Source organism: Saccopteryx leptura, chromosome 7, assembly GCF_036850995.1.
Source record: "Saccopteryx leptura isolate mSacLep1 chromosome 7, mSacLep1_pri_phased_curated, whole genome shotgun sequence".
NCBI lineage: Eukaryota > Metazoa > Chordata > Mammalia > Chiroptera > Emballonuridae > Saccopteryx > Saccopteryx leptura.
In genome coordinates, this window is record NC_089509.1 from 103,230,352 (window position 1) to 103,255,189 (window position 24,838).

Genomic DNA, 24,838 nt, shown 5'->3' on the forward strand with positions numbered 1-24,838 from the left:
CGCACGACTGCCCTTAGGTTCAGGCCATTGCCGCCCAGTTGGTGTCGGCCCTGTATTATCTGCATTCCCACCGCATCCTCCATCGAGACATGAAGCCTCAGAACATCCTCCTTGCCAAGGGTGGTGGCATCAAGCTCTGTGACTTCGGGTAAGAGGCCTGATCCTCTGTCTCTGCTTCCAGTTCTGCAGGGAGTTTTAGACCCTTTGTTTGGCTTACATGGCTCTTGTTTTAGAATTGGAACTGGGACTCCTGCTGGGTCTTTTGGAAGGTTCTCTCTATTCAGGTTTGGGATAGCTCACACAATGAGAAGTAGTAGTGACCAGGTTGTTTTTATTGAATATGTTCTCTCTTTACATTTCCATTCGATCACCTGCAGATTTGCCCGGGCTATGAGCACTAACACAATGGTGCTGACATCCATCAAAGGCACACCACTCTATATGTCCCCGGAACTGGTGGAAGAGCGACCATATGACCACACCGCAGACCTCTGGTCTGTGGGCTGCATACTGTATGAGCTGGCTGTAGGCACCCCTCCCTTCTATACCACGAGCATCTTTCAGCTGGTCAACCTCATTCTCAAGGACCCTGTGCGCTGGCCCCCAAGCATTAGTCCTTGCTTCAAGGTAATGCGTATAGAAAGGGAGATTACTTTTGCATTAGAAATCTCTCTCCCTCTGCCTCTATTCCCTTTTTCAAAATCCTTTTCCAGAGCTGGGCACAACATTGCAGTTACTGAATTAATGCAGGAGCTGGGCCAGACTGCCTCCCTTTTGTATTATAAGGGCTTATTCTGGGAGGGGGTGCCGAACGTGGGAATAGAACCTCCTCCTTAGGCCAGGCTATCTTTTATCACAATGGAAAGTTGATTTCAAAACATCAGAGACAGATACTGGTCCTTTTACATATCCTTTATCCCACTTATTTCCTATCAAATGATACCTGGCTTTGCAAACACAGCTTTAAGTCCTCTTCGTGGGAGAAGAAATCTTCAGCTATCCAAATGGCCAGGGCTGGTGTGGCTAGCTCAGTTGTTAGAAATAGATGAGGTGGTGCCTGCTCCTTGCAGCTAGGTCTCAGTAGGCTTGAGGAAGGAGGGATTGAGGGAGGGAGGAAAAAGACCCTTTTAATCTTACCTAGAGCAAGATTTGGACTTTCAGTAGAATTTATTTATTTATTTATTATTTAAGTAAGAGGAGAGGAGATAGAGAGATGGACTCCTGCATGCGCCCCGGGACCAATGCTCTGCCCTGCCCATCTGGGGCCCATGCTTGCAACTGAGCTATTTTTTAGCACCTGAGGCTGAGGCTCCACTGTATCATCCTCAGTGCCTGAGGCCGATGTGCTTGAACCAGTTGAGCCATGGCTGCGGGAGAAGAATGGGGGGCGGGGGAGAGGGAGGAGAGGAGAAGCAGATGGTCACTTTTCCTGTGTGCCCTGACCGGGAATTGAACCTGGGACATCCACATGCTGGGCCAACTGTCTACCACTGAGCCAACTGACCAGGGCTGGACTTTCAGTGGAATTTAAATGCAACTTTCTTGAGAGTGAAATCTCATAACTTTCCTTAGTTTTATCTAAGATGGAAAGGGACAGGTTTCTCCTCAACCTGTTTAGTTTGGGGAGGCCCAGGTAACTATCAAAAAAGAATTTAAACAAAAGAAACCTTAGCGGGTGATGTCCCTGTTTCAGACCCAGTTGAGGGTTTCCCCATAGAGACCTCATAATGATGTTCCCTTTCTAGAGACAGTCTTCCCGTCTGAAGCCTTGTGAAAGATGTCTGTAAGTGCTTCAACCATAAACGCGTCTGTTTCTACCCAGCTGTGAACAAACTGCAGTGAAAGGGAGGGCGGAGTGAGCAGTCTGGGAGTCCTCTGAATGTTTGCTTTCTGAAGATGATTTCAAGGGTGACCTTCCTGTCTTTCTCTTAGTTTTTCTTCTCACTTCTTCACAAAGTTGGTGACATTGAGATTTCCATTTTTACTTCTGGGGTTCCAGAATGTCCATGAACAGGAATTGGGGCTCCCCAGAAGATGAGGCAATGAGTTTTGTCCATGATTTCAGCCAGGGAAATGAGGCCTCAGGATAGGGTTAAAGAGAGTGATCAAGACCAGCTGGTTTGCTGTAAGGTTAGACCAGACATCCCCAAACTACGGCCTGCGGGCCGCATGTGGCCCCCTGAGGCCATTTATCCGGCCCCCCGCCGCACTTCCGGAAGGGGCACCTCTTTCATTGGTGGTCAGTGAGAGGAGCACTGTATGTGGTGGCCCTCCAACGGTCTGAGGGACAGTGAACTGGCCCTCTGTGTAAAAGTTTGGGGACCCCTGGGTTAGACTCTGAGTCCTGGTTTGCAGGCTCTGCTGATTAGTTAGAAAGAACCTACCTGGGAGTGAAGGCTGATGGGGGATTTTTTCTCTCCACAGAACTTCTTGCAGGGACTGCTCACCAAGGACCCTCAGCAGCGCCTGTCCTGGCCAGACCTTTTACATCACCCCTTTATTGCTGGCCATGTCACCAGTGAGTCATTAGGGTTCCCAGGGCTTTGCACTTCCCTAGTGTCCTCCCCAATTTACCTACCTTTCCCCAACATCTAGATCCAAAATATCTTCTTGGCCCTGGCTGGTTGGCTCAGTGGTAGAGCGTCGGCCTGGCATGTGGGAGTCCCAGGTTCGATTCCCGGCCAGGGCACACAGGAGAGGCGCCCATCTGCTTCTCCACCCCTCTCTCTCTCCTTCCTCTCTGTCTCTCTCTTCCCCTCCTGCAGCCAGGGCTCCAATGGAGCAAAGTTGGCCCGGGTGCTGAGGATGGCTCTATGGCCTCTGCCTCAGGCACTAGAATGGCTCTGATTGCGGCAGAGCGATGCCCCAGATGGGCAGAGCATCGCCCCCTGGTGGGCATGCCGGGTGGATCCCGGTTGGGCGCATGCAGGAGTCTGTCTGACTGCCTCCCTGTTTCCAACTTCAGAAAAATACAAATACAGAAAAAATAATCTTCTTTACCTCACCACCTTGAACTTTCTTCTTAGCTCTTTGCCTAACCTTTGGCACCTCCCTTACAACCCCGTCGCTCTGGGTCACTTTATCATCATGGTCTTCCACAGAAGCCTGGAGATGCTGAAGTTGTCTCTGGCCAAGTAGACGTGGCACAGCTCCAGTATGATCATGCCTTCTCCCTTTTTCCTCCCGGTAGTAATGACCGAACCAGCAAGCCCAGATTTGGGCACCCCATTCACCAGTCCTCTACCTCCAGAACTTCAGGCTCTAAAGGACCAACAGGCCCATCGGCTGGCCCCTAAGGGCAATCAGTCTCGCATCTTGCATCAGGCCTATAAACGCATGGCGGAGGAAGCCAAGCAGAAGGTACGTGGGAATACGTGAGGAGTGTGGGGCACGACCTGGCTAGTGACTGGGGTTGTTGGGGAAGGAGGGTGACTTTCGAGGCCTGGGAAGGGGCCACAGTAGGATTTGTACTGCCCAGTGGCACCCAAATAGTTCTGATTCAGTGTCTCCTGTCTACTTCCTACAGAAACACCAGAACATAGGACCTGCCCTTGAGCAAGAGAACAGGACCATCAAGGTGGTTTCTGGCACTACTGCTCTGGCCAGATTAAGGGCCACTCCTCAGGAACCAGGCCTCTTAGCTGGGATCATGGCCTCGGAAATGAAGAGCAGCTGGGCTGATTGGGGGACTGGAGAGGCCCCTCCCGCATCTCGGTGAGGAGGGTAGAGCCAGGGATTTTAGGGTGAGGTATCTTGCAGATCTTCAGTTCTAGCCAAAGTAAATACAGTGTGGTCCCTGTCGGTAGCCACTGCCTAAATATGGACAGGGCCCTAGGAGTCAAGAGTCCTGGGTCTTTGAATTCTAATTCCTGATACTTTCCTGATTCATCAGAAACATGTGAACTTTCCTTTCTCTATGTTCCAGTTGTATCTTAACTGGAAGGGAAAGAATTGTATCAATACAAAAGGAAAGATTATTTGAATTGGGATCTGCAGGTGAACACGCCAAGGTATACTTGAGAATAAGATCCAAAGTGGTAGGATGTGTGTGTAGTGGTCAGCCTATCCTTCTGGTCATATCTTAGAAGGTCTCCTCTATTCAGTCCTCCATGGATTTTTCTTCACTTCTATCCTGGACATAGAGGCAGGGACAAGTTAATGAACCTCAAACCTCACAGGTCTGCAATTCATCCTACTTCTGCTTCCTCTGGCAGGGAAAACCCGGTCACCCAGGATAGTGAACGAGCATTCCCAGAGCTGAGGCCAGAGGTGGGCACTGATGTAGTGGACCTAGAAAATGAGGTGAGCTCTAGGGGCTTTTCTTGCCCTCGTTACTGCCATGGAATGAATGTTGGTTCTGGGTAGGCGTTTTTCTAGAACAGGGGTCCCCAAACTTTTTACACAGGGGGCCAGTTCACTGTCCCCCAGACCATTGGAGGGCCGGACTATAAAAATCTATGAACAAATCCCTATGCACACTGCACATATCTTATTTTAAAGTAAAAAAACAAAACGGGAACAAATACAATATTTAAAATAAAGAACAAGTAAATTTAAATCAACAAACTGACCAGTATTTCAATGGGAACTATGGGCTTGCTTTGGCTAATGAGATGGTTAATGTCCGGTTCCATATTTGTCACTGCTAGCCGTAACAAGTGATATGATGCGCTTCCGGAGCCGTGAGGCGTGTGTCCCACGTCACCGGAAGTAGTACTGTACATGAGCGACGCCGCGCTTTGTGTCACTGACATACCACCAATGAAAGGGGTGCCCCTTCCGGAAGTGCGGCAGGGCCGGATAAATGGCTTCAGGGGGCCACATGTGGCCTGTGGGCCGTAGTTTGGGGGCCCCTGTTCTAGAACAATGATTCTCAACCCTCCAAGTGTGAGCCCCCTGTGTGTTAAAAACTTTCTCATTTATAGATTTTTAATTGCACAGTTATCTGAACACATAATTATCAAAAAATTAGCATACATAGGTAAAAATATAAGTCCCTCTTGAGCATTCCTTAGGTCCTAGAGGTGTCTGCTGTTAACAGTTTTGTTTGTCCCCTTCCATACTTTCTGTACTTTTACATATACATACACGCACACAGAAATACATAGTTTGGTTGTTTTTACATTACTGAGATTGTACCATATGAATTGCTTTGTATCTTGTTTATCTTACCATATTATCTGTTTCAGAGATCATTCTACATTTGAACATGTAGTTCTACTCAATCTTTTGGGGTTTTTTTAGACTTTGACTTTTTATTTTGAAATAATTTCAAACTTGAATAATTGTGAGAATATCACAAAGAATTTCTATATACTCTTTCATCCAGATTCACCAATTGTTAAAATTCTTCCAGTTTGCTTTATGATTCTCTCTATATATGGGCATGTCAACTTTCTGAATCATTTTAGGATAAGTTGCAGATATGCCTTTATCCCTAAATACTTCAGTGCTTATTTTCTTAGAACAAGGTCAATCACTTGCATTACCACATTACAATAATAGAAGTCAGAAATTTAACATTGATTCTGTTACTTAATATACAGTCTATACTCAAATTTTGCCAATTGTTCCAGCAATGTTCTTTATAGTAAAAAATTTTTTCCTGGGCTATGATCCAAATCATCTGTAATGCATTGCATTTAGTTGTCTCACTTCTTTATTTATTTTAAAATTTTATTTATTGATTTTACTAGGGTTGGGTGGGAGGGAACGAGAAGTAGTTGCTTCACTCTAGCTATTCATTGGTTACTTGTTGTATGTGCCTTGACCAGGCAAGCCCTGGGTTTTAAACCAGTGACCTCAGTGGTCCAGGTTAGCACTCTATCCACTGTGCCACCTCAGGCCAGGCTTAGCTCTTTAATCTGAAACAGTTCCCAGCCTTTTTTTATTTTTGTCTTTCATGACTGGCAGTTTTGAGATACACAGGCTAGTTATTATGCAGAATATTCTTCAAATTGATATTTCCTCATGATTACATTTAAATTACACATTTTTGGTGGGAAGACTGCATAACTGAGGAGGCCCTCAGTGCAGCAGTCTTCTTAGTAACTTCTTAGTATTTCCTCATATGGATGTGCTGTGATTTAGTATTCCCTTACAAAAATGCTTTATGGCATTTTTTTTTAAATTATAAGCCGCACTGCAGTAGACATCTTTCTAGGTATCTCTTGATACACACATGCTAGTGTTCTCCAAGAGACTTTTTCAAGACCCCTCACATATTGCCAGTTATACTTTTTTAAACTGTTAGCTGGAAAAAAATACATCTGTGCCAAAGGAGTTACTGGCTTCTTGCAGGTACTTTGTGATCCCCCAGATTGGGAGCTACTGCCCTCAGCCTTACACACTGCTCCTGACCTTGCCTCTCCCCTGTGCCTCAGGAGCCAGACAGCGATGACGAGTGGCATCACCTGCTAGAGACAGCTGAGCCTGTGCCCATCAAGCTGAAGGCCCCTCTCACCCTGCTGTGCAATCCGGATTTCTGCCAACGCATTCAGAGTCAGCTGCTTGAGGCTGGAGGACAGGTAATGGGCAGAAAAATACTGTGGAGGAGATTTGAGACAATTTTTATAGATGAGACATTAAAAAACATTGATTGGCATAAGGAGAAAGATTGTTCCTTTTCAATTCTCTTTTAATCTATCTGCCTAATTCAAGGAATATGCTAACCTCTTTTAGTAACAAAGAGCAGGCCTTGGGTTTCTCTTTCTGAAGGGAAAAGCGTCCATCTAGAGCAGGGATCAGCAAACTTTCTTTTTTTTTTTTTTTTTTACAGAGACAGAGAGAGAGTCAGAGAGGGATAGACAGGAACGGAGAGATGAGAAGCATCAATCATTAGTTTTTTGTTGCGCATTGCAACACCTTAGTTGTTCATTGATTGCTTTCTCATATGTGCCTTGACCGTGGGCCTTCAGCAGACCAAGTAACCCCTTGCTCGAGCCAGCGACCTTGGGTCCAAGCTGGTGAGCTTTTGCTCAAACCAGATGAGCCCGTACTCAAGCTGGCGACCTTGGGGTCTTGAACCTGGGTCCTCAGCATCCTAGTCCGATGCTCTATTCACTACGCCACCGCCTGGTCAGGCAGCAAACTTTTTCTTGGTAAATATTTGAGGCATTGTGGGCCACGAGGCACAAATGGAGGACAGTATGTAAGTACTACAATGAAAGAATACATATCTACAAAATTTTTACTAACAAAAAAAATACAACTGTAACAATTAAGTATACAATATTTTCTTTCTTTTTTTTAAACAACAGAAATTTATTTTCTCACAGTTCTAGAGGCTAGAAGTCCAAGATCGAGGTGCCAGCATGGTTGGTTTCTGGTGAGAGCTCTCTTACTGGTTTGCAGAAAGTCTACCTTGTTTGTGCTTTGTGCTCAGTGACCTTTCCTAGGTGTCTGCATGCCTGCATGTGTGCAGGGAGAGAGCTGCAGTATTTTCTAGTGCAGGTATACTAACGAGAAGGATGAGATTGTTTTTTAGGGAGTAACATTTTGCTTAATTCATAGTGTTCTCATACAAAGCCTTCCCTTGCTTCTTGGAAACACAGTGATTTTCCTTCCTAAGAACTCACCAAAATATGTTGCCTGCATCTTTTCTGCTCTCTTTAAAGTCTGTTAATGATTTTTAGTACTCATACCGAGATGTGAAACCATCACCATAGTCCAGTTTTAGAACATTTTCATCACCCCCATAAAATCTCTCATACCCATTTATATTTAATCATTATTCCTCTCCTCTGTCTCAGGCAACCATTAATCTGCTTAATAATTAATTTGTTTCATAGATTTGCCTTTTCTTAACATTACATATAAATAACAATCATACAATATGTGGTATTTATGTCTGGCTCCTTTGCATAATATTTTTGAAGAACATTACTTCATTCCTTTTTATTGCCAATTAGTATCCCATTATATGTGTACATACCACATTTTGTTTATCCATTCACCAGTTGGTGGACATTGGGGTTGTTTCCACTTTTTAGCTTTTATGAATAAAGCTACTATGAACAATCATGTGGGAATCTTTGTGGACCTGCTTTTATTTCATGTGGGTGGATTCTGAAGAGCGGAATTGCTGGGTCATATGATAAATTGATGTTTAACGTTTTAAGAAACTGCAGAATTATTTTCCAAAGTGACTACAGCGTTTTGCATTCCCTCAGCAATGTATGAGGGTCCCCATTTCTCTACGTCCTTGCTAACATGTATTATTGTCAGTCTTTTTGATTATAGCCATTCTTTCAAATACTTTGATTGATTCCTATATGTGCCCTGGGCTGGGGAGTGAACCCACAACCTTGGCATTTGGGGGTGATGCTCCAACCAACTGAGCTACCTGGCTAGGGCCTTTTGCTCGTTTTTAAATTGGGTTGTTTGTCTTTCTGAGTTGTAAGAGTTCTTTGTATATTATAGATACACCACCTTTTTTCAGATATGTGATTTGCAAATATTTTCTGCTAGCCTATGCTTTGTCTTTTTATTGTCATGAGTGTCTTGAAACACAAGTGTTTTAAATTTTGATGAAGTCCAATCGCCATATTTTCTCTTTGTAGATTATGCTTTTAGTGTTGTATCTAAGTAATATTTTCCAAACCCCAAGTCTTGAAGATTTTTCTTCTGTTTTTTCTAAACACTTTCTAGTTTTAGCTCTGACATTAGTTCTCTGACGCATTTTGAATTAAATTTTGTATATAATGTGAAGTATACGTTGTGAAGGATCTATGTTCATCTTTTGCATGTGGGTGTAAATTGTCCCAGCACTATTTGTTGAAAAGATTCCTTTCTCCAGTGAATTGCCTTGGCATCTTGCACCTCTCTCTTGACACTTCCATGTTGTGCTGGATAACTTTTCAGTAGGGAAGGAGGTTACAAGCTCTGCCTCCAGGATAAGAAGTCCTAGGTTGGAATTCCACCTGAACTAATCTTTAGCTGTGTGATTATTGACTACTTACTTAACTTACCTAGAAGCATCAGTCTCCTCATTTATAACTATTTGTATTTATGTCAGAGGGTTACTATAAAACAAAAACAGGTTACTGTAAAGATTAGAGCAAATAAGTGAAATGATTTAGAACAACAAATAGCATGCCGTAAAGCATTGATGTAAATGTTATTTTTTTGTAAATGTTATTCTTTTAAGAATAATCTTTAAGAGACTAACCTTTTAAAAAATTAAATAAATAAAAATGTAATGTCTAAAAATATATATATATACATATATACATATGTATATATATATGTATATGTATATAATATTGTCCTTCGCTTGCTGATTGTATAAAAGAGAAGAGGTAGGAGGCTTGGATTTAGACTGTTTGTCAACCCCTGGTCTAGAGTTGAATAATACTGTTTTGTCTATCTGGAGTTGAATAACATTGTTTCATGTCCATTGCTTTTAATTTTCAGAAGTATATGTGAGTGTGTGTGTGTTTTGTTTTTAAGATGAAGGGCCGGAGAAGGGAGGGAGCAGATGGAAATGACATCAGGCCTGACACAGAGATACTGAGGGTCAGGTGACCTGACCAGCTATACTTTTCTTCCCTGGTACAGCTTCCCTATTTCCTTCTTCTCTGGGCTTTTTAGACTCCCAAAGAAAGGAATGAGAACATCTGGTCTGATTTGCCAACTCCTTAGAGACACTAGGTATCTGTGACTCTTCTTTTACCTCTGATAATACTGACTACTACTTTTTCTCGTGTCACCCAGATCCTGAAAGGCATGCTGGAGGGTGCTTCCCAAATCCTCCCCGCACTCCGGGTCCTGGGCAGTCTTCTGTCTAGCTGCAGGGACTCTGATGCCTTGTATTCCTTTTGCCGCGAGGCAGGGCTCCCGGGGCTGCTGCTTAGCCTACTCAGACACAGCCAGGAGGGCAACAGTATTCAGCAGGTAAGCACTATGCAAGGAGCTGTGAAGACTTCCAGGAGTGTCTTATTTTTCTCTTTTTCGAACTGTCATTTCTGTTTGGCTAAATTGCCTTTTACTTTCTCTCCTCCTCTTTTCTAGTCAGTAGACCATAAATTACAAACTCTAATGTCTTCTGAGACCACACAGATAATGTCAGTCAGTGAAGTCGACTATGGGACTATGTGAATAGTAGGGATTAGATCAGCTGGAGATCTCATGCCCAGTCTAATGGTATACCCTCTCCTCAGCTCCAGTCACTGTCGCCATGTGGGAATACAGGCCCCGTGTTGCCAGGTCTTCCAGTTTTCCAAGAGAAGCTAGAAATCCAGATTTTTATCTGTAGTTTTCCAATATTTAGGGCATTATGCTTTGAAATGTTATATCCTTGGCTTTATTGACGCAATTTTACAGAGCATGGTATTTTTGTTTGTTTGTTTTTTACAGAGACAGAGAGAGAGTCAGAGAGAGGGATAGACAGGGACAGACAGGAACAAAGAGAGATGAGAAGCATCAATCATTAGTTTTTGGTTGCGCATTGCTACACCTTAGTTGTTCAGTTGCGACACCTTAGTTGTTCATTGATTGCTTTCTCATATGTGCCTTGACCATGGGGCTACAGCAGACTGAGTAACCCCTTGCTCGAGCCAGCGACCTTGTGTCCAAGCTGGTGAGCTTTTGCTCTAACCATATGAGCCCGCACTCAAGCTGGCAACCTCGGGGTCTCGAACCTGGGACCTCCGCATCCCAGTCCAACGCTCTATCCACTGTGCCACCGCCTGGTCAGGCTAGAGCATGGTATTGCATTTAAAGATTAACTGACTCATACACAGGCTCTAACTTGTAAATGGTCACAGAGACAATAGTGGAAGAGCTAAGACTGAGACTAAATGTGTTTGGGGACAGACCTCTACTCCCTTTGCTGTGTCCTGCTGTGCTAAGCTGAGAGAACAGAGTAAAGAGATGTTTAATGGGACCTAGGCACAGGCAGCAAAAAGCTGCACTCACCTTATGAGTATTAATCTTGAGTGGTTTTTTTTTTTAAGATTTTATTTATTGATTGATTTGAGAAAGAGAGAGAAAGAGGATGGGAGGAGGAGCAGAAAGCACCAGCTCATAGCATTTGCTTCTCATATGTGCCTTGACTGGACAAGCCAGGATTTCAAACCAGGGACCTCAGCATTCCAGGTTGATGTTTTATCCACTGTGCCACCTCAGATCAGGTAAATACATATATATATATATTTTTTTTAGCGAGAGAGAGACAGAGAGAGGGACAGACAGAAAGGGAGAGAGAGGAGAAACATCAATTCTTCGTAGCGACATCTTAGTTGTTCATTGATTGCTTTCTCCAATGTGCCTTGACTGGGAGGCTCCAGCCAAGCCAGTGACCTTGGGCTCAAGCCAGCGATCATGTCTGTGATCCTACACTCAAGCTGGTGAGCCTGCGCTCAAGCCAGATGAGCCTGCACTCAAGCCAGCGACCTCTAGGTTTTGAACCTGGGTCCTCTGCATCGCAGGCTGACGCTCTATCCATTGCATCACTACCTGGTCAGGCAGTCGGGCCAGGTGAATATTTTTTACTTTTTTTGTTTTACTTAGAAATAGAGGAAGGGAGAGAGAGAGGGAGGAGAGAGATGAGAAACATCAACTCATAGTTGCTTTAGTTGTTCATTGATTGTTTCTTTTATGTGCCTTGATTGGGGATTGGACCTCAGGCTCGAGCTGAGCCAGCAACCTTGGGCTCAAGCTAGCAACCTCTAGGCTCAAGCCAGAGACCTGGGGAATCATGTTGATTATCCTGTGCTCAAGCAGCTGACCTCAGGGTTTTGAACCGGAGACCTCAGTATTCCTGGTTGATGCTCTACCCACTGCACCACCAACAGTCAGGCTAATCTTGAGGGTTTTAAAGAAATTTAGAAAAGAATTTGAATTATTTTCAAAAAAAGAACCATCTTGCCAGGTGGCTCAGTGGGTAAAGCATTGACCTGGCGTGCTAGATGTCACGGGTTCGACCCCCAGTCAGGACATAAATGAGAAGCAATCAATGAATATGTGACTAGATGGAACAACTAAGTGAAATGACAAGTTGATGCTTCTCTCTCTCTCCCTCTCTCTCTTTCTTCATTTCTCAAATCAATGGACGATTTAAAAAAAGAACTTCTTAAACTCCAAAATGCTGTTCAGGCCAAACAAGACATTTTCAAACTATTTACAGCCCATTGGGATCTCCTCGCTCTGTCCAGACACTCTCTTCCCCCTGCTCCTTACTGCTGGTGAACCTGACTGGTTATCTGACACCTTTTTTACTGCTTTTTCTATTCTTTGTCTCTATCCCTTGCCTTGCCCTTACTCTCTGTCCTCTTCCCCAGCAGCAGTGTTGGTATGGGACCTTCTTACGGGACCTGATGGCCGTGATTCAGGCCTACTTTGCCTGCACCTTTAATCTGGAGAGGAGCCAGACAGGTGACAGGTGGGATGAGACGCAGTTTTGCTCTGTTGGCCAGTTTGGCTTCCATTTCTTTTTTGTTTCTTTGTTTTGTTTGTTTGTTTTGTATTTTTTCTGAAGTGAGAAGCGGGGAGGCAGAGAGACAGACTCCTGCATGGCCCCACCGGGATCCACCCGGCACACCCACCAGGGGGCGATGCTCGGCACATCTGGGCTTTGCTTTGTTTCCACTGGAGCCATTCTAGTGCCTGAGGTGGAGCCGTCCTCAGTGCCCGGGCCAACTTTGCTCCAATGGAGCCTTGGCTGCGGGAGGGGAAGAGAGAGGCAGAGAGGAAGGAGAGGGGGAGGAGTGGAGAAGCAGATGGGCTCTTCTCCTGTGTGCCCTGGCCGGGAATTGAACCTGGGACTCCTGCATGCCAGGCCGACGCTCTACCACTGAGCCAACCAGCCAGGGTGGCTTCTATTTCTATCCTCGTTCTTCCTTTCTCCATTAGGAAGAGGCTAAAGGAGGAGAAGCCATGATTTGTGACAGGTTTAGAGATTAGCTGACCAACCCCTTAGAGTCCAGCTGGTCCTCTTATGGGCCCAGAGACACCTCCAAGTTTGCTCCAAGACTTTTGGGTTTTAAAGGTCAGCAGTCACCATACACTAAATGAAAGGATCAGGATGGGTATACATAGAGAAATGGCAGTGAGAAGGCTCAGAGGGCGTACAGTATATGTGAGACTGTGGTGCTCAGCAGGGAAGAGAGGAGGCAGCATTGTGATGTGTCCCTTTGCTGAGCTTCTCCTACTTGCCCAGAACTGACCCATTCACTATATCTGGGCTTTTGGTAGAAAGATGAGAAAAAAAACATGTGCTTATTTTTTCCCCAGCCTACAGGTATTTCAGGAAGCTGCCAGCCTCTTTCTGGACCTGTTGGGGAAACTACTGGCCCAACCAGATTACTCTGAGCAGACTTTGCAGACGGATAGCCTTACGGTAATCTGTTCCCACTTCCAGATTTCTGTCTCTCCTGACCTTCCCTGTGTTTCCCCCACCCCCTTTCTTATGACTACATAGGGTTAGATCAGGCAGCATGGGGAGTGGCCTGGGGAGTCAGGGATAGATACCCACCTCCTGAGATTTTGAATCAGAGGAATGGGTTGGGAGGGACCCAGGAATCCCCAGCAATTCTTATAGATCACACTTTGAGAAACATAGGGAGCAGCTGATCAGAGAGAACAAGGACTGACACCTAACATGCCTGTCCTTGAAATGCAAAGATGCAAAGGCAGTTATAATGCACCTTTGGTGTGAGGAATACTTAGAAGTAGATAGCTAGTTCCCCTGGGTTTTCCTCCTCCTTTCTCAGGTTCTCTGGGAATTCTTGCTTCTTACCCTAAGCCTAGTCAGTTCTCTGATGCCCTGATATTAACCCTGCCCTTGTCTCCCTTAGTGCTTTACTGTTCTGTGTGAAGCCATGGATGGGAACAGCCGCACCATCTCCAAAGCCTTTTACTCCAGTCTGCTGACTACAAAGCGAGTTGTGTTGGACGGGCTCCTTCATGGCTTGACCGCTCTGCAGCTCCCTTTGCACAGCCCCCCAGGTAACCGGAGTGGAAAGGGGAGGTTCTCTGGACTGACTCGTTGAGTAGGTTCGACTCTGCTTTCTCCCACCATCACCTAGACACCTACACACAGTACCTGGCACTGAGGGGGTGCCCAGTAAGCTCTGTGGCCTGAAAGAAGGAAGGCGGATCTGAGAGAAGCAGCTAGGCTCCATCCTGTATTCTTTGTCCACAGGAGCCCCTCAAATGAGTCAGCTAGTGCGGAAGCAGAGTGAGGACCTGCCCGGAGCCGTCTCCTCGGCGCTGGCGGCCATATGCATCGCTCCTCTGGGGCTGCCTGGCTGCTGGGAAGCCAAAGAGCAGGTTGAGCTGCAGTTTCTTGTTCCTCTCATGCCTGTTGCCAGAGATGGGGAGGCTGGGTCCAGCTTCTCAGAAAGGCAGAAAAATAAGCTTGAATGCCTCCCCTGACTCTATACTTCCAGAAACAGATGATCCCACTGGGCCTCTTATAGAACATCGTGTAGCCAGAGTCCCAGAGGCCTTGGTTAGAGTGCTCAGTGACAAACTGCCCATGTGCCAGAGGGTACTGATCTGAAGCTACCAGTGATGCTTCTTAAAGGGCTCAGGATTTTAGATTTCCTGCTCCCATCTGGCTAGCCACACTTTGCTCCGTACCCACCTGCCCTGGGGCTAACCAAGCCTGAGACTTCTGGTTCTCTATTGGCCTTGAGACTGGAAGTGGAATGGGGTCTGAGGTTCCTGATGAACCTGGGGAAGAGTGACTAGTAAGGGTTTAAGAGTCCTAATTACTTGGATATATGAGAGGAATGGGATTGGAATAATAGGAATGAGATTGAGTCTTCATGAATGTCCCTATAGATCTCTCGGCATTTGGCAAATCAGCTCTCTGAAGACAATGACCAACTGAGGCCAGCCCTCCTTTCTGGTCTGCAGCATCCCATCCTGTGCCTACACCTTCTTAAGGTACTGCCTGCCCATAACTCTTCTCTTGGCCCTTCAGGTTTCTTTTTAATGTCCAGGACAGGGAGAGAGAGAGAAGCAGACAGGGACACTTGACATGAGAGATCCCTTTGCAGGACCCCCTTCTGCTTTTAAATCTTTTCAGCTGAGATGGCCCCACTGTTAGCCAGTCTTCACCAGAACTGAGTGAGAAGTATCACTATCTCACTATCTTACAGCAAGAGGCAGAAATGGCCCAAACTTCTTGACACCCCCAAGGGTAGATAGCAGGTCTGTTGAGAACCTAACCTGCTTTCAGCTGAGCCTTCCGGTCTAGGAGCCCAGGTGCTGCTCTGCTCACTGACAGACTCCTCCCCACACCCTTAGGTTCTCTACTCCTGCTGCCATGTGAGTGAGCACCTGTGCCGTCTTCTAGGGCAAGAGTCCCTGGCCTTGGAGTCGCTGTTGATGTTGGTCCAGGGGAAGGTAGGCCAGCAACACAGGTGGGCATCTCATGGTGGCCCCTACCATCTCAAGCAGAGGTTGCTCTGATATCTTTTTTTTTTTTTTGTATTTTTCTGAAGTTGGAAACGGGGAGGCAGTCAGACTCCCGCATGCGCCCGACCAGGATCCACCTGGCATGCCCACCAGGGGGTGATACTGGGCACATCTGGGGCATTGCTCTGTTGCAACCAGAGCCATTCTAGCGCCTGAGGCAGAGGCCACAGAGCCATCCTCAGCGCCCGGGCCAACTTTGCTCCAATGGAGCCTTGGCTGCGGGAGGGGAAGAGAGAGACAGAGAGGAAGGAGAGAGGGAGGGGTGGAGAATCAGATGGGTGCTTCTCCTATGTGCCCTGGCCGGGAATCAAACCCAGGACTCCTGCACACCAGGCTGACGCTCTACCACTGAGCCAACCAGCCAGGGCCTGATATCTTAACTTTCCTCGGTAGATAAGTGTAATGGATTGGGAAGAGTCTACTGAAGTGGCAGTCTACCTCCTCTCCCTTCTTGTCCTTCGGCTCCAAGATCTGCCTTCTGGGTGAGTCATAAAGTAGGGTCTCTCCACTGAAATCTTCTACCCACAGAGCTTACCCTGACATAGAGCACCCTGTCTTTAGGAAGGATTGGGGTAGAGAGGGTGAAGGTTTCTCTACAAAGAACGGACCTGGATTCCCACCAACTTTGTGACATGGAGCTGGACATGCAGCCTAGGTGGAGAGTGCTGCCCAAGGGAGAGGGAAGGCTACTCGCTAGTCTCCTTTCACATTGCTGCATCCCTGCTGTATGTTATTCCAGAATGGAGAAGCTAGGCAGTGCGATTACTACACTCTTTACCCATTCACACGTCGTCTCTCTCGTGGTAAGTTTTCAACCTTTATTTTCCTCCCCTGTTTACCTATAATCCAACCTTTTTGGGAACGAGATTTATTCCCTTTGTAACTGTTTATGTGGCATTCTTCTGGTCTAGTACAGAGACCTAAATCCTCTCTGCTTGTGCTAAATTCCATTTCTCCTCCTCCTCTAACTCTCCAGAGTGCAGCGGCCTGTCTGCTGGGACAGCTTGGCCAGCAAGGGGTGACCTTTGACCTCCAGCCTTTGGAGTGGATCACTGCAGCCACACATGCCCTGTCTGCCCCTGCTGAGGTGAGTTCTGCCAGGGAATGCATAGATATGTTTTCTCCGAGTCAAACAAGGATGACATGCAGGGAGAAAAGACAAATTGGAGCCAGCCTCGAGTAAACTAAGAAGTGGTAAAGGAATCAAGGAATCTTCTGTTCCCTTCTGCCCCCAGACTGGTCAGGGCTTCAGATCTGTGGTTAACACTCTGGACTTCTAAAGATGGAGGGAGGCATCATTTTTCTCATGGACTTTGTCACTTGCCTACTAAAGGATCTCTCTTCTAGGCTCTCTCTTTTCCTGTCCATTTTCTTCACTGCCCCCAGAATGAGCTTTCAATAAAGGAAAATCTGCTCATTTGTTCACCCAGTAATTACTTAACACATAAATATGTAGTGCGTACCAGACACTATCCTGTACTCTGAGAATACAGCAGTGAATAAAAGAGATAAAAATCATGCCTATGTGGAGCTTGTATAAGTTCTCAGTGGCTTCCCACTGCTTATGGGATAAAGTCCAAATTTGTTAGCAGGCTACTGTAAGTTCATATGTCACCTCTAGGCTCCATAATCCTGCTAAACCAAAAGGGTTACCATTTCCAAAATTCACTATGGTCTTTCATGACCTGCCTTTATATATGCTGTGACCTCCGTTTGTAATGTTCTCCCTTCCTGCCTTCTTCCTCTTTTGCCCGCCTTTTAAACTTTTAATGTCATCAGTTTCCTACCTCCGGGAGGCAGTGTTAGGCATCCCCATCCCAACCTCTTAGAAAGTATCTTCCTAAACTAGACTTGTTTCTGTGTTTGCTTACTCTACCAGATTGGGTATCTATTTCTTTTTTATTGATTTGAGAGAAAGAGAGAGAGAGAGGAAGGGGCAGAGAGAGAGAGAGAGAAACATTGATTTATTGTTCCACTTATTCATGCATTTATTGTTTGGTTTTTATATGTGTCCTGACCAGGGGTTGAACGCAAAACCTTGGGATATCAGAATGATGCTCTAATCAACTGAGCTACCCAACCAGGACCAGACTGTGTATCTTTAGGACAGAGGTAGTCATTGACTGAACAGGCAGGAACCCAGACTCCTCAGTTCAGAGCTCTCGCCACACCAGGCTGAAGGGCTCTTTCTGCCTGACCAGGAGTTGGTGCCCAGGCCTGTGCGGCCACCGCAGCCCTCAGGGATCTGCGCTCTTCCTGCCTCCCTCCTGCAGGTCCGCTTGACTCCACCAGATGGCTCTGGGTTCTATGACGGTCTGCTCATCCTTCTGCTGCAGCTCCTCACCCAGGTACAGCTCAGGCTGCGTCTTAGGGTGGATGGGAAGGAAGGAGAGAGAAACTGGGCATTGTAGGGAGCCACTGGACGTAAGGAATGAAGAAGCAATCCACAAACTACTCGCTTATGACGGCTGTAGAGGGGGCCTACCTGCCTTCAGTATGGACCCTTTAAAGGGAATCATTCAGATGCATTCTTGGGATTCAGTGGAGAGAAAATTGTAATTCCCTGGTTTCCAGCAGACTTACACATGGGTTGAGAGGGCAGAGGGTTAAGATGTGGTAACCAAGGGAACTAAGAGAACAGGGAAATGCTAGCTGGGAAAACAGAAGGGATTATTTCTGGGGCTCCCTTTCCTCATAGGTCAGGGACAGGAGTGAAAAAGAGGCATTTTGACTCCTAACTTTGATCTCTCTACCCTCCCTCTTTCCCTCTTTTTTTTTTTTCTTTTTTTTCTTTTTTTCTTTTTTACATTTTTCTGAAGCTGGAAACAGGGAGAGACAGACAGACTCCCGCATGCGCCCGACCGGGATCCACCCAGCACGCCCACCAGGGGCGACGCACTGCCCACCAGGGGGCGATGCTTTGCCCCTCTGGGGTGTCGCTCTGTTGCGACCAGAGCCACTCTAGCGCTTGAGGCAGAGGCCACAGAGCCAACCCCAGTGCCCGGGCCATCTTTGCTCCAATGGAGCCTTGGCTGCGGGAGGGGAAGAGAGAGACAGAGAGGAAAGCGCGGTGGAGGGGTGGAGAAGCAAATGGGCGCTTCTCCTGTGTGCCCTGGCCGGGAATCGAACCCGGGTCCTCTGCACGCTAGGCTGACGGCTCTACCGCTGAGCCAACCGGCCAGGGCTTCTTTTTTTTTTTAATACTCAAAATCTGTTTAGTAATTAATTTCACATATTCATTCTCCAAACATTTATGAAGTACCTAATTTTTGCAAAGCACCCAGAAATGTGCCACAGCATAATTAGTATGTCCTCAAAGAACTCTTCATTCTGAATTACAGAATATCTGAATTTATTCAACAAATATTTTGGGGTAGGCCTTTCTACTGCATACTAGGAACCCACCCACCCCTTTCAATTTTGTCTCCAGCAGGGGAGGCCTAGCCTGATACGAGACGTAGTGAGCTCAGAGCTGTGGACCGCCCTGTGGCACCGCTTCTCCATGGCTCTGAGGCTCCCCGAGGAGGTGCCCACACAGGAAGAGGAGCTGTCGCTGTCCAGCCCACGTGGCTCAAGCTCAGAGCCAGACTGGACGCTGATCTCACCCCAAGGTAGCTTTTCATCTGCATGGCCTCCTTTGTGGGGCCAGTGTACTGATCCCTCTTCAGGAGGGAAAGCTTGGAATTGAGTTAGCCATGGAAATTGCTGCTGCTGCCACCAGCGGAGAGGATGGTGGGTTATATGCTGACATCGCTCAGGGATGGGGAAGGCACTGAACAGGTGGGAGCCCTGGGAGCCGTGGGGAAGCAGGAGCATCTGGGCTTCTTGTCTGCCCCATGGGTCTTCGTTCTCGGTGTTCCCAGGCGTGGCAGCCCTGCTGACCCTGGCCGTGGTCACCTTCACCCAGGAGCCCCAGTTATGCCTGAGCCACCTGTCTCAGCGTGGAAGCATCCTCATGTCCACCCTGAAGCATCTGCTCTCCCCCGCCTTCCTGCAGCAGCTGGGCCAGGCGTGAGTGTGAGCTAGAGGAGGGAGCCCGGAAGATCCAGAGAGGCTGCAGGGGGGCGAGGCGGGGCAGGCAGAAGAGAAGTAACCAGCAGTTTGAGCTGTCAGGCGAGGAGTGGTATGCTGACCCTGGGGAAGGAGAGCTGGACGGGGCCATTGGAGAGGGGGAATTAGAAAGGGTGGGTGAGCAAGACTGAGTAAACCCATCCTGCCCTCCTTAGGCCTCACGGGGCGGAGTTTCTCCCCAGCGTGGTGCTCTCTGTCTGCCAGCTCCTCTGCTTCCCCTTCGCCCTGGATGCGGATGCTGACCTCCTCGGGGCTGTCTTGACTGACCTCACAAACTCAGAAGTCACAGCCCACCTGCTGCAGGTACCTGGAGGCATGGGGTGGGAGGGGAAGATGGCTAGCCATCTCGTGCGCTCTTCAGTCACTTCCAACAACTCCGGGCACCCCTCGGCCCCTGTAAGGGTGGAACACTTGGTTTGATCTGAGAGTTGGAGTGGAGAAAGCATGCAGGCCTGAACAGAGGCGTGTGGCTGGAGCTGGGGCTGGTGCCCCCACCAGTCCATTATCTGGATTCTGATGGAGCTTAGTGGGGAGAATGTCCCAGTCTAGGTCCTGGAGACTCGGCTTCTCTGCCAGGAATCGCTTCTCTGGCAATTCTTGCCTTTAAACAACGGGTCTTTGTCAAGCAGAGCAAGGATGAACTTGGAAAGGACCTGTTTGTTCCCTTGGGTCCACCTGTGTCTCCTGTGGAGTGCTGTGGGTCAGCTCTCGCAATCTGTGGCATTTCTCACCACAGCTTGGCTTTTCCAAGATTTGGGGCTGCTCCTAGCTGTCAGGCTGTGTGTTCTCCCTGTCCCTGAACTGCTTCTGTCTGCTCCTCTGTCCCCCTTCTCTTAGGTCTGCTGCCACCATCTTCTGCTGCCACAGGTTGAGCTGCCTGTCAGTCTCCTCACACACCTGGCCCTCATGGACGCCGCCCATCTCAACCAGTTTGTGAACACAGTGACTGCCTCCCCTAGAACCATCCTCTCCTTCCTCTCAGTTGCCCTTCTAGGTGACCAGCCATTGCTGACCTCTGACCTTCTTTCTCTGTTGGCCCACACAGCCCGGGTTCTGTCTCCCAGGCACTTGCCCTTTATCCAAGAACTCCTGGCTGGCTCCGATGAATCCTATCGGCCCCTGCACAGTCTCTTGGGCCACCCCGAGAATTCTGTGCGGGCCCGCACTTATGGGCTCCTGGGACACTTGCTCCAACACAGCATGGGCCTGCGTGGGGCCCTGCAGAGCCAGGCTGGACTGTTCAACCTTCTGCTGCTGGGGCTTGGAGACAAGGACCCCGCTGTGCGGCGCAGTGCCAGCTTTGCCGTGGGTAATGCAGCCTACCAAGCTGGTCCCCTGGGACCTGCCCTGGCAGCTGCAGTGCCCCGTATGACCCAGCTGCTTGGAGATCCGCAGGCTGGTATCCGGCGCAATGCTGTGTCAGCTCTGGGCAACTTGGGGCCTGAGGGCTTGGGCGAAGAGCTACTACAGTGTCAGGTTCCCCACCGGCTCCTGGAGATGGCGTGTGGAGATCCCCAGCCACACGTGAAGGAGGCCGCCCTCATTGCCCTTCGGAGCCTCCGCCAGGAGCCCTGTATCCATCAGGTACACCCCAGGGGACTTAGGAATCACAACAATAGTGTTGTATTTCACAACAGTTTTCTGAGTTAGTCTTTAAGGAATTGTGACGTCCAGAAACCCAGGTTTCTCCCTCCCTGGAGCAGGAAACCCAGGCAGTGTCTTGGAGATTGTTTTGTCTCTCATCTCTCACCACAGAGGAGAAGGGACCTGGAAGAGGGCCCCATTGGGCTGGGGAATGCCTGGGATCTCAAGGACCACTGTCTCTTCTAGAGGCTACAGGAGAGGGAGGGAGAGGGAGGGTTGGCAGTTTTGAGGTATAGGGTAGTTTCATTCTGGGGACCAGGAAGCTATTATCTTTCTTTAGCACTTATCATCTCAAAACCACCATGCTAACTAAGCATTTTACCTTTATTATCTGGCTTAAGCTAGTATATTCCTCATTTTACAGGCTATGAAACTGAGGCACAAAGAATTTAATAACTTGTCCAAATTATAAAGCTAGTATGTAGTATTGGACTTTTGAAGTTAAGAGTCTGAGTCTAGAGCCCATCCTCTTAACCATTGCATTATTCTGTCTTTTTGGCTCAATTTTCAGTGTATAAACAACCCAATGAAATCACACATCTACTGCTGTGGCCAGATAGCTCAGTTGGTTAAAGCACCATCCTGAAGCTCAGTTCGATACCTGGTTAGGGCAGATACAAGAACAAATTGAGGCCCTGGCCAGTTGGCTCAGCGGTAGAGCATTGGCCTGGCATGCGGGGGACCCGGGTTCGATTCCCGGCCAGGGCACACAGGAGAAGCGCCCATTTGCTTCTCCACCCCCCCTTCCTCTCTGTCTCTCTCTTCCCCTCCCGCAGCCAAGGCTCCATTGGAGCAAAGATGGCCCGGGCGTTGGGGATGGCTCCTTGGCCTCTGCCCCAGGCGCTAGAGTGGCTCTGGTCACGGCAGAGCGACGCCCCAGAGGGGCAGAGCATCGCCCCCTGGTGGGCAGAGCGTCGCCCCTGGTGGGCGTGCCGGGTGGATCCCGGTCGGGCGCATGCGGGAGTCTGTCTGACTGTCTCTCCCCGTTTCCAGCTTCAGAAGAAGAAAAAAAAAAAAAAGAACAAATTGATGTTCCTCTCTCACTCTCTCTCTTTCTTTCTCTCTTGCTAAAATCAATAAATAAAAAATTAAAAAACTATACATATACCTATGATAAGGCTAAACCTCCAAATTATAATAGCTCAGTATGGTAGCATTTGTTAGGATGGTGATGATACGTAGTGTAGGATTTTCTGACAATGCAAGTAGACCCCTGGTCCTGGTGACTCCTGTCTCCAAGGTTTCTCCTTTCCCACACAGTTTATTTTGAGTCCCCATGAACTCATTTTCTTTTTCTTCCTTTTTTGGAGTAGGAATTGCTAGACCAAACGAGAGTCCGCTGCATGTTGTGTTCTGTCCTCTGCTCTCTCCCACAGGTGCTGGTGTCCCTGGGTGCCAGTGAGAAGCTAGCTCTGCTCTCTCTGGGGAGTCGAGTGCCGCCACACAGCAGTCCCAGGCCTGCCTCTGCCAAACACTGCAGGAAACTCATTGACCTCCTGAAGCCAGCGCCCAGCACGTGATCCCAGATGTCTGGGATCCAGCCTCCAACCTTCATTGCCCCACCGTTGCCAACTCTTCCTTTTTCTACTCTGCAAGCCACCGACTCCACCGAGAGCCGAAGAGATTAAAAAGAGAGATAAGCTGCTAACTCAACTGATTTGAGAATGAGAAATTAGAAAAGATTTATGTGTAAAGCCCCTCCCCCAATTCAGGATCATTTTAACAAGTAAACTTCATTGTTATTGGTGCCAGAGAAGATTCCTTCCTTCTGTACATCCAGGGGTCTTTTTTCCAACACTGCCTTTAATCCCAGGAACATGCTTCCCAGACCTTAGGGAGACACCTTCTACCTAAGAGATCTCTTCCTTTCTGGAGGTCCTATGATCCTCCCAACAGGTTCCGGGTTTAGGCATACTGGCCTAAGGACAGTGATGAAGACAGAGCCCGTCAGCTCTCGGCTTGGGGATAAATGCCCTCAGTCCCTGTTGTGGAGGGTTCCTCAGCCCGCAGCCAACATTTCCATCCATGGGAGGGGGTACGAGTGCATCCCTTTATCTTTTTTTTGTAATCTGTTTGTAAACTCTTGTAATAAAAGGTGTGCCTCACCCTACTTTGAGCTGCCGGAGTGAGGGGTTGGGAGGGTCAGCCCTTTAGCTTCTGTGTGGTGCTGGAAGCCCTAGTGTCCTGTTCTCACAAAATCCTGGTTTGGGAGCTTATTCATATCTTTTCCTGCCTTACAGCTTCCTTCATCCCAAATGAGCTCCATGTGGACTTCAAACCCAGGCCAGTGCAGCTGAAATAGGAAAGGATAGGATTAAACAGATATAAATTGGATTGCTTTGAAATCTCAGGCTTAGTGGCTAGTTTTACTATTTGGTGGAGTTTTAGTGTATAGGGAAGCCAAGCCGCTTTGGTAGGGTAGCTGCTTAGGGAGACTGTGCAGTATACCAGAAGGGTGTTTGGGAGACTCCTCATTAGTTGGAATCGTAGTCCACCTGGAAACATACTGGAAAGCTGAAAGCTTGACTCACTGGATGGCCTGTGATAAGTTTCTCGGGCCCTCCTTTCTCCATCCATAAAATGCGAGAGTACTTTTGGTCCTCCCTTAAATTCCAACTGTTATTAAAATGAAAGATATTTCCTTATTTTTATGAGGAATTTTATTTAGACCTCATCCTCATTGCCCACTCATTGTGTTTATATTTTAGCAAAAGTAACATTTTTCCATAATTTCCTCCTATCCAGATTATTTTGATCGATTCCACATATGTTCACTGAGTCCTTTTGTTGTAATGTTCCACTGGGTTTACATAGAGACACCAAGTCCAAATGAATTTTTAAGGAGTTTTATTAAAAGGAGGAGATTTATTTATATGCTGGCCGCATGTGACAAACATGGGGCATAGCTGACCGAAATCCTGCTGTACAGAATATAGCCCTGAGGCAGGTTATATACCTTTGATCACACACAGGTTGGCGGGAAAAGGAGGAGGAGGAGAAGATGACACAATCATTAGCAAGCTTAAAACATTTGTCTATAGGATTTATAAAAAAATATTTCTATATATTAAAACTTAAAAGGTAACACAATAGCGAAAAATGTTGTTTTACATATTAAAAGATATTCCCGCCTGACCAGGCAGTGGCGCAGTGGATAGAGTGGGGGACTGGGAGGAAGAGGGCCCAGGTTTGAGACCCCGAGGTCACCAGCTTGACCGCGGGCTCATCTGGTGTGAGCAAAGCTTACCAGCTTGGACCCAAGGTCACTGGCTCGAGCAAGGGGTTACTCAGTCTGCTGAAGGCCCACGGTCAAGGCACATACGAGAAAGCAATCAAAGAACAACTAAAGTGCCACAAAAAAAAAAAAAAAAGATATTCCCAAATTTTTCAGTGTTCATCTGCTATCCCTTTGTCTAAAGGTATATATACATCAACTATAGGCCTTCAGGATGGGAGGGGGAGCCTGCATGGCTCCAGGGGATAAGCGTTTGTGAGTGGCCCATGGAAGGAAGGGAGGGAGGGAGAGAGGGAGGGAGGGAGGGAGGGAGGAAGGAAGGAAGGAAAGAAGGAAGGAAGAAAGGGAGGAAGGGAGGAAGGAAGAAAGAAGAAAGAAAGAAAGAGAAAGAAAGAAAGAAAGAAAGAAAGAAAGAAAGAAAGAAAGAAAGAAAGAAAGAAAGAAAGAAAGAAAGAAAGAAAA

The 24,838-nt window shown here is 47.4% G+C and overlaps 1 protein-coding gene across 6 annotated transcripts in view; it reads left to right on the top strand.

Annotated features, from left to right (window-relative positions):
• The window catches only part of STK36 (serine/threonine kinase 36), a 28,018-nt gene extending 4,088 nt beyond the window's left edge, over positions 1-23,930 (top strand). For 2 of the 6 annotated variants that reach the window (XM_066346694.1, XM_066346693.1), the window contains exons 5-27: positions 18-148; positions 378-627; positions 2,425-2,518; positions 3,191-3,360; positions 3,527-3,714; positions 4,215-4,302; positions 6,384-6,527; positions 9,715-9,894; positions 12,282-12,382; positions 13,234-13,339; positions 13,797-13,947; positions 14,144-14,271; positions 14,788-14,892; positions 15,256-15,354; positions 15,820-15,908; positions 16,166-16,229; positions 16,403-16,513; positions 17,700-17,774; positions 18,857-19,037; positions 19,290-19,437; positions 19,653-19,800; positions 20,335-21,081; positions 22,518-23,928. In XM_066346694.1, coding sequence (XP_066202791.1) covers positions 18-148; positions 378-627; positions 2,425-2,518; positions 3,191-3,360; positions 3,527-3,714; positions 4,215-4,302; positions 6,384-6,527; positions 9,715-9,894; positions 12,282-12,382; positions 13,234-13,339; positions 13,797-13,947; positions 14,144-14,271; positions 14,788-14,892; positions 15,256-15,354; positions 15,820-15,908; positions 16,166-16,229; positions 16,403-16,513; positions 17,700-17,774; positions 18,857-19,037; positions 19,290-19,437; positions 19,653-19,800; positions 20,335-21,081; positions 22,518-22,661 — 3,642 coding nt within the window. In that variant the 3' untranslated portion in view covers positions 22,662-23,928. Of the gene's footprint in view, positions 1-17; positions 149-377; positions 628-2,424; positions 2,519-3,190; positions 3,361-3,526; positions 3,715-4,214; positions 4,303-6,383; positions 6,528-9,714; positions 9,895-12,281; positions 12,383-13,233; positions 13,340-13,796; positions 13,948-14,143; positions 14,272-14,787; positions 14,893-15,255; positions 15,355-15,819; positions 15,909-16,165; positions 16,230-16,402; positions 16,514-17,699; positions 17,775-18,856; positions 19,038-19,289; positions 19,438-19,652; positions 19,801-20,334; positions 21,082-22,517 lie in introns of those variants that run through there. The other 4 variants (XM_066346696.1, XM_066346695.1, XM_066346697.1 and 1 more) reach the window with 4 other exon arrangements.
• The last annotated feature ends 908 nt before the right edge of the window (positions 23,931-24,838 follow it).